The 13,070-nt window shown below is 37.3% G+C and overlaps 2 protein-coding genes across 4 annotated transcripts; one reads left to right on the plus strand and one right to left on the minus strand.

The window, feature by feature from the left end:
- The first annotated feature begins 222 nt into the window (after window positions 1-222).
- Window positions 223-7,243, plus strand: LOC107775374 (protein WEAK CHLOROPLAST MOVEMENT UNDER BLUE LIGHT 1). Of its 3 annotated transcripts, XM_016595098.2 has the most exons (4): window positions 326-547; window positions 3,420-3,484; window positions 3,931-4,868; window positions 5,138-7,243. In XM_016595098.2, exons 3-4 carry the CDS (start codon window positions 3,966-3,968, stop codon window positions 7,007-7,009), a joined length of 2,775 nt encoding a protein of 924 aa, XP_016450584.2. In that variant the 5' UTR covers window positions 326-547; window positions 3,420-3,484; window positions 3,931-3,965; the 3' UTR covers window positions 7,010-7,243. The 3 variants fall into 3 exon arrangements, with proteins under 3 accessions (XP_016450583.2, XP_016450584.2, XP_016450585.2); XM_016595097.2 differs by lacking the exon at window positions 3,420-3,484 and having other exon boundaries at window positions 223-547; XM_016595099.2 differs by lacking the exon at window positions 3,420-3,484 and having other exon boundaries at window positions 326-537.
- Window positions 7,244-7,646: 403 nt separating this feature from the next.
- Window positions 7,647-10,137, minus strand: LOC107775375 (photosystem I chlorophyll a/b-binding protein 5, chloroplastic). Its single transcript, XM_016595100.2, has 6 exons — window positions 9,568-10,137; window positions 9,204-9,336; window positions 8,975-9,087; window positions 8,785-8,889; window positions 8,220-8,308; window positions 7,647-8,140 (listed from the first exon to the last, which is right to left on the minus strand). Exons 1-6 carry the CDS (start codon window positions 9,780-9,782, stop codon window positions 7,998-8,000), a joined length of 798 nt encoding a protein of 265 aa, XP_016450586.1. The 5' UTR covers window positions 9,783-10,137; the 3' UTR covers window positions 7,647-7,997.
- Window positions 10,138-13,070: the final 2,933 nt, after the last annotated feature.

Below are 13,070 nucleotides of genomic sequence, written 5' to 3' on the forward strand. Positions count from 1 at the left end.
TATGCAATGCCAAATCCTCTTTTTTTCCTTTTTCTTTCTTTTAAGCACTTATACTCATGTTTTTTTTAAAAAAAAATTCAATTCTTTTCTTTACCCCTTACAACTAGTCCCATTTCGCCCCGTTATAGTATTAAATATTTTTATTCGAAATTTTATCGAATTAAATTAATTTTTTATTTTCTCAAACCATTTACAACTCTGTGGGGTTGGTTGGTTTCAATCACGCGCCAAAAACATAGCAAAAAGAACAGTTCTCCATAATTGGCGGTGACTTTTAGATATTGTAATGTTTTATTTTTAAAAGGAGACATAATTGGAAAAAGACAAAAAGAAAAAGAAGGTAGACGAAGAGGATCTTTGAGGTCCTCTGCTTCTCCTTCTTCTTCTTTCTTTTCAAACCACAATCATTTCTCAAGAGTTAATTACCAATTTATTACTCATTCATCTCAATAATCTAATACCCTTTTATCTTTGGTCGTATTACAAACTCTTTAATTATCTTTTTTGGAGAATACCAAGAAACATAGATTATTTCTGGTAATTCTTGGTATGTTCCTCATTTTTTCATTGCTTTCTCTTGTTTGTATGTTCTAATAAGCTAATGATCAATTATGCTTTCGATATTTTAGTCTTAATGGGAGCATGAATATATTTCTTGTTTAATTGGGGAATTTAATATTTGATGATTGGTTATGCATGTTTTTCCTTGTATGTATTTGCTTCCTTTTGACTGCTGAACTATATGCCAGGAAAAAAGAGAAGCAATGTTTTCATATCGGAAACATTATCTTTAACTAATGCCAAGTATATGTGTTGTTGTTTGTGGGGGGGGGGGGGGGGGGGGTTTAGCTGATTGTTTCTTACTTTATTCCAAATTATTATTATTATTATTATTACTCCTATTTAGTCTTATCATGATTTGTCATCATGTTTGTGGGCATTAATTGATTTTTTGGATAAACTTTGGGTATTAATTGTTTAGCATGTTTGACATCCCTATTTGATGAGATCTTATTGTGTTTTGTGGGATAGGGAAGTTGTAACTTATCTCGTAAAAAGGTTAACGATTATTTTGAACAAAAACCTAAAATGAAAGGAATAAAAAGATTTATGCGGAGGCTAATGAAATGTAGAGCTCGTCGAGATACTAGTCGTCTTGTTTATGGTTTTAATTCTATGAGAATGATAGTATTGGTCTTCTTTACGGTCTTTGATTCGCTTGTCATATATGTTTGTGTCATAAGGAGCTATTATCATGTTGATAAACTGTTGGTTAAGCGATGTCAAACACCAGACGCTGTCCTAGTGTTTTTCTCTGTCTACTGTTGATATCATGTTTTTCTGTCGCCTAAATATATTTAATTACGAGATTTGATGCAACATCACATCTTTAATATAACATTGTGCAGAGTTTTGACTAACTATAAAGCGCTAACCAAGGACAAGACATATGCTCTAGACGAATAACTTCATTAATCTGGAATCTGACTCTCAATGGATAAAATGATCGACTAGCTGCTTAGAGTGTAGGCCTTGGATGTGATTACTAATACATTGGGTCAATTTAATCAAGTTGCAGTTTGATCTACCAAATTTTTGTTTCTGTATTACTACACTATGAAAGTGCAGAAAAGTTGTATCTCTGAACTAGCTTATTTTTTTGCTCCTGCTGGTGCATGGTTGAGCTTGCTAACTGATATCAGCAGCATTGACTAAGTTAGTTATCATTATGCATTACTTTAGAGCTACACGGCACTATCTAGGTACTAGATTTTATTCCCCAACAAACAAATTAAATAACTGCACATTTTAAGTTTGTCCAAGGGTCTCCTGGAAACAGCCTCTCTACCCCTCGGGGTAGGGGTAAGGTCTGCGTACATATTAACCTCCCCAGACCCCACTTGTGGGATTACACTGGGCCGTTGTTGTTGTTGTTGTTGTTGTTGCACATTTTAAGTTTGTGTAGTTAGTACTCGTAGCATTTTTATGATTAGCACTGTACTGGTCGTGCATTAATTTGCTGATCAAGTTTCCTGAAGTTCATGACTTTGAAATTATCTGCCATAGTGATTACTGAATGAAGAATCTTTTGGATTGATGGAAAAGGAAGATCCATTTTCTATTGTTTCCCCCAAGGACTTGATTTTTGTAATCACTTCCCAAATTTGGGGGCTCCAAACGACAACTTGTTGCATTCTATCTCCATAAATGTTAATGAGTGTTTAAACTACTATAAGGGTTTAAGTGTCCTAAGCAACAGCTATTAACCACATAACTTCTTTTCAATAAAGTTTACTCTACAAACTCGAATTTTATCACATTGGAAACCTGAAGGGTGATTTGCTTGCCTCTACTTCTATATTTTCATCAGATTTTCATGAAGAAATTTGCTGCACGAATTGAAATGCAAAGCAACTAGGCGCTGACTGCTATTTTCTTAGTGCATCAACCATACCTCTAGCATGTGTATTAGTACAAATTTGTATAGTTTACATTTCAGGTATTTCATCCTATAGTTCTTTCAACCTGTTGAGTTTGATGTTTGATGGAAGTTTCGTATAACATCTTCCTATTATGTGGTGGTAGTGTTTTGAGAAGTGTCTCCTAATTTTGGAACAGAACTAAAGTTTAGAGAGTATCTTTAAAGGTTGCTTGCTTTTCCCTTTTTGGAGCAAACAGAGGTAGAACATTTGGTTATGCGGAAACCCGATATCCTATAGAAGATGGCTCGTTGGGAGGAAAACAAAAACAGAAGTTCACAGAGCTTTTTCTTTTAAAAGGTTCCTTGTATCCCTCGTAGGAGCATATACAATTGGAGCATTTGGTTATATGGCAAAACTGAAGTAAGCCTTTGAAGTTTAGGCTTTACATGGCCAATCTGAAACTAGGATTAATCTCAGTATGGAATGATATCTCCATAATGAGAGTGCTGAAGAAGAGGAAAACTAAGGATGATAATCAGTTTGACAGATCTATCTTCTGTGACGCTAATTGACTACTTTTTCATTTCTCTTTATTCTAGTTGGCTTTGTGGTCTTTCTTTCTCTGAGTTATTTTTTGTTGAGGAGGGAGCAGGAGGGCACTGCTGTATATCTTTTTTATTACATCCATAGCATGCATACGCCGCGAGTTGTGGAACGCTACTGGATCTTAAATAACCGGATAAACAGTAGGGACTGTACCCCTTTCGTGTGATCTTTTATTCCTCCCTTTTATGGTTATTCATAGATGACAACATTAGGGAAATATCATGAATATTGAATCAGGTGGTACATATCTTCATTTGATAAGTCAAAACAATGCACTTGCGGACAAAGAATTTACTGATGTTTGATTATCAACTCCCTGTTACTTCTCTGTTTGACATTAAATATCTTGTTTGGCTTCACTTTATTCTTTAAATAAAAACTTTACCTCAGAATTCTTCAGCGAGCGGGGTTTTTAAAAAACTTTACTTGATGGGAAGTGGCCCGCATGTGAGATGGTAAGATTCTTTTGGTTTGTTTTTGCTCGCAATGTAAATATGAGATCCTTTTAACTAGTGAACAAAGGACAAGTTCCATTTGTGAAAATAGCATGATATCTATTTTGGTAAGGAGGAAGTCAGTCAAATTCTTAGTAATGCATGTCGTACCAAACATTCGCAAAAAGGTTAACCTCGCTTTTGTTGATTCTAACTAGCAATTCTCAATTGGAAGAATGACCATGTAAAGGCTATAGCATAGAAATTTTGCAATAAGTGATCGTAATATTACAGAGGAAATAGTTGCAGTTGCTTATGTTTAAGTTCTCCAGTATGGTCTTAAAGAACAGCCGTTTGATATCTCCAGTTGTATAGTTCACCTCCTGGTAAAATTTTGGGAGGTCTTTGTTTACTGTAAAGAGGTTATATATTCACTTACTTTCTTTTTTTGCCAATATTAATTTTAGGTTCTCAAGTGGTTCGCCTCAGCTCTTAATTGGAAATGGAAGATGCAAAAGATATGAAGGAAAATTCTCCCCAAGAATCTGCTCCTGAACCTAAAGTTTCTGTTCTGAGGGAGGATCAATCACATGGTGAAACTCAACCTAGGCAACATATGAATGGAACAGCAAATTCTGAAATTCAGGAGACAGCCGTGTATGCTTCTCAACATTTGAAAGAATCTTCTGACAGATTTCCAACGGAAGATAGTCAAAATCATCAGCCAGGAAGTTTAGGTTCAGCCTCTTCCATTAAATCCGCCGGTGCAGGTGACATTTCGAAAACAGGAAGTCTTCAATCAGCTGTGCCGACAGTTCAGCGGGAAGCCTCACCTCAATTGGCAGAGGATCTGAAATCGTTGGAGCCTCCAACAGCTCTCTCGGAACCCACTCCATCATCTGTATTAGATACAAAAGCAAGTGATTCGTTGCAGCAGTCACTGGATGGTGGTTCCAGTGGTAGTCTTTCGAATCAACCAAATAATACTGCTCATGGACCTAGAGTAGAGGAAGTTGCTTCACCTTTAGTAACCATGTATTCAGACTCCCCTCCCATGAAAGAGGAAAACCAAAAAGGATCTTCGGCACACAACTCACTATTCCAGCAAGATAATTCTCCAAGTAGTACTCACGTTTCTACTGATACACCTGCTTTATCCGCTCAAGAACACAAACCTGAAAATAATATTCATGTAGAGGCACCTAATACTGGTCAGCCCCTAGCGAAGGCTTCCAATCTCACAGTTAAGATTCTAGAACCCAGTACCCATTCTAAGCACCCTGAAAACATTGATATTAACAGAGTCAAAATCGACACAGCTGCACCAATTGAATCTGTGAAGCAGGCAGTTTCCAAGTTTGGAGGCATCATTGACTGGAAGGCTCATCGAGTACAGTCTGTAGAGGTAAGCTCTTGAACCCTTACTATACTGATTGATTCTGGACTCAGAAATCCATTTAGCTGTCAGTGAAATGGGTGTTTCGCAAGCAACTTTAGACGATTATATTTAATTCAGCATTGCATGTGCAAGTCCACCTGGATAATGCACTGTAAGCAATGGCTGTTTAGATTTTATATACATTTTACATCCTCCTGACCTGTACTTATTTATGTTTTGGACATCTCTCGTACTATGAATTTCACAACATAGCCTTTCATTTCTGGCGAATGCAGCGAAGGAAAGTTGTCGATCAAGAACTAGCAAAAGTGCAGGAGGAGATCCCACTGTGTAAGAAACAGTCTCAGGCAGCGGAAGAAGCAAAAATGATGGTATTAAAGGAACTAGATAGTACTAAAAGACTGATAGAAGAGTTGAAGCTGAACCTGGAGAGAGCACAAACAGAAGAGCAGCAAGCAAAACAGGACTCGGAACTTGCCAAGCTCAGGGTAGAAGAGATGGAGCAGGGTATTGCCGATGAGGCTAGTATTGCAGCCAAGGCGCAGCTTGAAGTTGCTAGAGCCAGGCATGCAGCTGCTGTTTCGGAGCTAAAAACTGTGAATTTCGAGTTAGAAGATCTTCATAAAGAGTATGATTTATTGGTGTCTGAGAGATTTGATGCTGTACAAAAAGCAGAGGAAGCGGTTTCTGCCTCAAAGAAAGTTGAGAAGGAAGTGGAGGATTTGACTATTGAGGTCATCACTACAAAGGAATCTCTGGAGGCTGCACAAGCTGCACACCTGGAGGCAGAGGAACACAGAATTGGAGCAGCGATGGCAAGAGAGCAAGATACTCTAAATTGGGAAAAAGAACTAAAGCTGGCAGAAGGGGAGCTTGAGAAGCTAAACCAGCAAATACTGTCTGCTAAGGACCTCAAAGCAAAATTAGATACTGCTTCAGCCTTGCTACTAGATCTCAAAGCTGAGTTTGCTGCTTATGTGGAATCAAAGTTGGAAAAAGAGATGAATGAAGGCGGCAACTTCAAAGGCGAACTGCCTGAGCCAGAGAAACGAACTCATGCTGAGATACAAGCAGCGGTGGCCTTGGCTAAACAGGAACTTGATGAAGTGAAACGCAATATTGAGAAAGCAACAGTTGAAGTAAATTACTTGAAGGTGGCTGCAACTTCATTGAAGGCAGAACTGGAAAAGGAAAAATCAGAACTAACTGCTATCCAGCAGAGAGAAGGCATGGCATCAATTACTGTAGCATCTCTTGAAGCTGAGTTGAACAGGACCAAGTCAGAGATTTCCCTTGTGCAGATGAAGGAGAAAGAAGCAAGAGAAAAGGTGGTGGAGCTTCCCAAGCAATTACAAGAGGCCGCCCAAGAGGCTGATCGGGCAAAGTTACTTGCACAAACAGCTCGTGAAGAGTTGAGAAAGGCAAAGGAAGAAGCAGAGCAAGCAAAGGCAGGAGCAAGTACCATGGAAAGTAGACTAGTTGCTGCTAAAAAGGAGATAGAGGCTGCAAAAGCTTCTGAGAAGTTGGCACTAGAAGCCATCAATGCTCTGCAAGAGAGTGAATTAGCTCGAAGCTCTAATGATGAAGATTCCCCATCTGGAGTAACACTTTCTCTGAAAGAGTATTTTGACCTCAGCAAAATGGCCCATGAGGCAGAGGAGGAAGCTAATAAGAGGGTGGCTTCTGCTATCACCCAAATAGAGGTAGCGAAGGAATCAGAGCTCAGAAGTCTAAGCAGGTTGGAGGAAGTTAATTGTGAGATGGCTGATAGAAAGGAAGCTCTGGAAATCGCAACCCAGAAGGCAGAGAAAGCCAAGGAAGGGAAGTTGGCAGTAGAGCAAGAGCTGAGGAAATGGAGGGCGGAGCATGGACAAAGACGGAAAGCTGGTGAATCTCTTCAACCGATAAACATAACAAGAAGCCCGAGATCGAGTGTTGAGGAGAGTAAAGAATCGAAAACCTATGAGCGTGCACCAGGGGCTGCTTCACTACATCATAGGTCAAGTCCAAGAGCATATGAACAAGCAAGTAATACTGAAACTGATACATCTCCAGAAGTGAAGATCCCAAAGAAAAAGAAGAGGTCCTTCTTCCCAAGGCTCTTCATGTTTCTGGGCAGAAAGAAAGCACAGGCCAAGACAGCATGATGCGCTTTGTGGTTTTAAAATGGCTCATCATTTTAAACATTGTTCCTCCATTTTCTGGTTGTTTGTCCTGGTTGACATAGTGTAAATTCTCACTGTTTTTCTGTGTACATGCCGAGTATTATTTCTTGTACAATATCAAAATAATTCACTCACACGTTGGATGGCTGATTATAAAACAGAGTAAGTCTGTTATAGATTTGGCTGCAAAAGTCAATAAATGATTATGTAAGTAAATTGTCTGCTGCTTCAATTTGCCTAATCCTGGTAGTTTTGAAAGAAAATAGAAGAAACTAGCACTGTTTCTAAAGTTTGGCCTAATAGAAATATATCGGTTCCCTGTGTTTGTTGGTATTATGTATTGTATAATTCATATGTTGTGGAGACTTTTGTATCATTTGGTATGTCATTCAATGCTAAAACACCTCACGATCAGAATTTTTTTCTTTTACCATTACCACAGTATTCTGCCAGTTTGAATCCATGTCCTCCACTTAACTTCATCCAATCCTCCTTGAATGTTGTAATCACTAGCTTCCAATGTGAATATTGCCCATTTCTCATGGGCAGAAGATGGTTTTTATGATAATCCGATGTTTACACCAAATCAAAGAATTTAACCTTCAAGAGTCGCAAATCATAGTAAGAAAACATATCATGGGTAATAATAGTTTATATGTAAGGCACATATATTGCACTTATTGTTTGGTGCGGCCAGTTTGTGTAAGTTTTTTCCTCGTCGTCTGAAGAACATCCTCAGATCACTCGGTGTTTGATCTTTGTATTGAAACCATATGATTCCATCTTCTGTCCTGTATACTAGCCTATTATTTCCTCCCATTGACCATTGCTCTCTACTACATGTCCCACTATATTAATTGTAGGAAACGATTGATACGCATGAATTCTTACAGAAGGTTGACTTGCTTCACTAAGTAGCCTTTATATGAACACATATCAGTATGTCATGAAACATATATACTCTAAATGATCAAGAACCAGATGCAGAAATGGTTTGGATAATTGTTTTGTGCCATGGATTGGAGAGATGCTCGACCAGATTATCGATAGGACCAACATGGGTAACAGAAGCCTGGACAAAGATGCCAAACATAGCCACCATAGCTAGCCGTCCTACAAAACATAGAGGAAAGTATATATGAAAATTGGACAATAGTTGAAAGCACTAAAAGTATGATTCAGCTAAACTAACCGTTTTTTATCTCTTTCAGCTTCCAGTCATGAGCATTCTCTATATCTCTTGCAATTCCAAGAGGATTCAGTAGAGGACCACCAGGATACCTGTTCAAAATCAAAGTGTTTTCCCTATGCTTAGTAGCAGCATTAGCCCGTTCTCCAAAAGCAATGCAAAATCTAGAGTCAATGATAAGAGGCCGATTCCCCACGTTAACATTTTAATTTTGTTAACATATATGTAGACTGTTTGAGTTGAAAGTAATAGATTCAACTTAACCCATAAAGCCCGTCATAGATCCGCCTCTACAGTTCTTCTCCTACTAGCAAGAGAGGAACCTCATGCACAAGATAAACCCTGTTAGTATAATGCTATAGTCAAACCTCTCTATAACAGCCTCGTTTGTTCCGAATATTTTTGGATGTTATAACGAAGTGATGTTATAGAGAACATATATTATAACATAATATGAAAATTGGTTCCGAAAAAGCTTGGTTTTTATAGTGAAGTGTTGTCATATAGGGATGCTGTTATAGAGAGGTCTGACCATACAATGTTTTGGCCAACAATAAATGTAATTTACCCTGGTTCAAGGCCTTCTAATGCAGCTTCTAGCCCAAAGAAGGATCCAGTTTTTGCTTGAGAGCCAGGGTTTAGAAAATCCATGTACCTTTTTGTTTCAACGAACCTATACAAAAAGAAATTAGACAGAGGGAAAGTTACTGCCAGCTACTTAAAATGTAGTCTTGAATCAACATTGATAAACCTTTTACCCCATCAATAATAGTTGAATAATGAGAAGAGTTCTTGTGCTTGCAAAATCGAATTTTGTAGCTCCCGCTTCATACCACACTGGCAAGTCACTTATTCCCGTCACTCGAAGCAACTACAAAGAAAATCCCAAAATTCACCAGAAACATTGAGCTAAAGTCTGACATTTTACAGAAACCAAGTGAAAAACGATTAGACTTTAACATAATAATGAAGTTTTAAATGACATACATCTGTATAAAGAATTCCAGCAACCCCAGCCATGGCGAAACGGGCATGAACTAGTTCTGCTTGTACATACCATCTCAAACTTTCAGGATCCTCTCCAAGTCCTAGTGGATCAAACCCAAAATCTCCAGCAAGACTACAAAAACAAAAACAAGAAAGTATCATTCACTATGTATGCAAATTCATTTCTCATTAATTGGCAATTTCCTCTGGTGCAAGCCTTAGGAACGGATAAACTCCCGATAGAGGAAGTTCTCCCTTTTAGTAGGCTCTACGAGGCACAAATTCAAATGAGCTGAGCTAGTAGACTTTGGATAGTAGATGGTTAAACAAAATAAATTTATCCAAAGGCGAGGAGGTTGCTTACGTTCCATCAAGATAGGGTGGAGGGTCAAGCCCAGGAAGCCATGTTGGCCTTTGCTGAGCTCTAACCGCCGTTCTGCATTGCCTTAAAGAATGTCCTGTTCTAGCAGGCCAATTAGTTCCTTTCAAAGCTACAGAAGTTTTACATATACTCTTTCCATGAAAAGATGAACCAGAGAATGCCAGAATTTGGATGTTTCTTCCAACTGCAATGTCCATATCTTATTCTTTATCAACTTCCCACAACAAACTCAATTGGTGGGCAGTGGTCATGTGGGAATAAGCAAAGGTCCATTCTACAAATGATATCCAAATGTTGGGTTTTCAGCGTTACAAATAAGATAGAAAGGAGGCCCCAGTTATCCCTTTTCTTCTCAGCCACAAAATTTTACCAACAAACGTTGCTCAGTGTGTAAATAAGTTCGTTGTTAAAGAGATATGCTCAACCAATAAAATCCACCAATCCCTACAATTTCTAAGATTGTGATATTAATGAATGCACCAATCCATTAAACGCTGAAGCAATAAAATCCACTACTTTGGGAGACTCAGCATTCCGTTTCATTCCTGTTCTACTTAGGAGTAAAGATCATAACCCAGTTAATATGTGTCGATTGGAGACTATACTTCAGCAAACGGTGAATGACCTTAATAATCTACTTACTTTGAATCTGTTGGTGAATACATTTAGCAGGAATGATATTTGTTAATGGAGATTATGCACAAAAAAGGGTAAAGAAATAGCTTAATTCCTATTGACTTAGGCATTATAGGTTTTAATGATTTGATAAAGGAACACGTGCATAAAACAGGTTCATAGATACTGTAAGCAGATCATAGTTGAGATCAAGCATTAAGGTATGACGTGAAAGAGATAAGTGTAGGTAGTTTATTTTTGATAAACCTGGACAAAAATTTTGCATATGTGATAAGGAGCAGGACTCCTTACATGAAGAGAACTCAATCCAAAATAAGGAAAGAGTTAGAGGTTGAAGTTAACGAGAACTCTTCCACCAAAGAAGAGTAAAGTAATACACTTATAGTTACTCTTTATTCACTAAGCACATACTGAAGTTAAGCATGAATTGAGAGCAACTAGCAAGGCATTTAGTGAGCAATTCGTGTGACGTGCGAGAGTGCGATCCTTGCTACATGAACCAGATTGAAGAACCAATTCCATAAAGAATTTTACGTGTCCGTTTTTATTTCTAGTTCAAAGTGCAATAGGTGCTTTGAGTTGTACATTTCAGCTTTCATTAGAAGCAACTATACTAGGTATTTGAGTTATTACATTCAAGTTAAAGTTAACTTGAACTAAGGACGAGAGACATGCAGTATATTGTGTTCATTATTTCCTCACATACACATATATGCCTACCATGCTTGACTGTTGTTACACATTTGCCTTTTCCTTATTTGTTACTATTACATATATATGCCTTCTTTTATTGTTTGGTTGTTAAATACATGCCTTCTATCTTGTTTGATATTGTTACATGTATGCCTCCTATCTTGTTTACAACTGTCATCTACATGTCGTCTACTTTGTTTGTTACTATTATCAACACGCCTTCTACTTTTTTGTGTTGTTACATCTATGTCTTCTACCTTGTTTACTGCAGTTACATCTATACGCCTTCTACCTTGTTTGGTGTTGTTATAAATATACTTGGTGAGGATAAGATAAATGTACGAAGGGTGTTGCCGTGCCATTTGATTAGACATATATACATATGCTTGGTAAGGATGAGCTAAAAGCATAAAAGGTGTTGTTGTGCCATTTGGCTTTGATATCTCGTACACGTTTATTGAGAAATGGTTGGTTGTTATATTTGATTGTGCTCATTATTTCGTTTATTTGAATCTTTCATTGTTACTTGTCTTTTCTCTTGTTATTTCTCTTGCTTACGAATTGCACATGTCTTATTAGTAAGTATCTTTTGACTTAAAAATGTCACTACTTCATCGATGTTAGTCAAGATAATTAGTAAGTACATGAGGTCGGTTGTACTCATACTACACTTCAGCACCATGCATACATATAATTGGAGCTTGGCGGCTACGGAGTTCGAGGTAGAGTATTGAGGATGTTCCAGCATTCCAACTACAAGCTACCACCTCGTTCATGGTAGTTTAGGACTTATACTTCCGTTTATATAAATTTCGAACAAATGATGTCAACTTTCTTCTTATCAGAGTTGTATTCTTATTCTTAGTCACTCATGGCTTGAATTACTAGTTCTTGGGATAGTTGTATTGATTTTCACAATTTTTATTATTTATTTGATGATGCCTACTTTAGATTGTATTGTCACACCTCCTTTTTTCAGGGATTATGGAAAAAGAATTTTTTTTCAATTAAAGTGACATGATTTGAAAAGGGATTGATTTTATTATTTTTTTAAGGAGTCGCCACTTAGAATGAAGTATTTTCGATGTTCCATGTCACAGTATATTAAATCCCTAATCAAGGAAAGTTTTGACTCTGAAATTCTGTCTGCAAAACATAGAAGTCCGGTAAGAAATTCTGTTTACCCGGAAGAAGGTGTGAGGCACTCCCGTATAGTTTTAGGATGATCTCTTGATAATTATTTTTGGCTTAATTAATTCGGATTATTCCATATTTGATGGATCTATTGCATATTTTCATTTTTATAATGCTTTTAATTAAATATTTTAAAGAGGTATGAAATTTATCTTGAACAAGTCACGTTAAACCGCATTTATTGTGTACGTATCAAAAATTATGTCATGTGTACATACCCATTATTTAACAACACATTTATTATTAATTGAAATTAAAGGATTAAGTCGTGTAAAAGCGCACTTGAGTTTGGAGTTAGATATCATAGTTATGCCACGGAATCCGTACCAATAACTAGAATGATTTATATTAATTCACATGCCTAAAAGCATACTAACGATATTTATGATTGTTCAACTCCTAAGTTAGAGATTATTGTGAGGCCTTTGATTATAGAAGAAATAAAATAAAATGGGAATGTGAGCGGGTTTGTAATCTTATTAACTGTCATGCGAGTTTCAGGTAAAAATAGCACGGTATAGCCATTTTTTGGACTGGTCATTCAAAAATAGTCAACGTTTACCAAGTTAATGAAAAATAGCCACTATTTTGCTGCAACAGAGAACGATCCAGCATAATATACTGAAGTTTGGTGCACCTGTGTATGAACTCCAGCATATTATGCTGGACCGATATACTTTCCTGGCTCCAGTATAATATACTGGAGACTGGAGCACCGGATCCAAACTCTAGTATATTATGCTGGACCGGTATACTTACTGGAACTTCAGTATATTATGCTGGAGTTCTCGTGTATTTATGCTGGAACTCCATCATATTATGCTGAAGTTCCAGCATACTTATCCTGGAACTCCAGTATAATATGCTGGAGTTCAAGTATACTTATGCTGGAACTCCAGCATAATATACTAGCGTATTTTCCGGATTTTGAACAGTGTTTTCGTTCAGATTTATCTTTATAT

Source organism: Nicotiana tabacum, chromosome 18 (genome assembly GCF_000715075.1).
Source record: "Nicotiana tabacum cultivar K326 chromosome 18, ASM71507v2, whole genome shotgun sequence".
NCBI lineage: Eukaryota > Viridiplantae > Streptophyta > Magnoliopsida > Solanales > Solanaceae > Nicotiana > Nicotiana tabacum.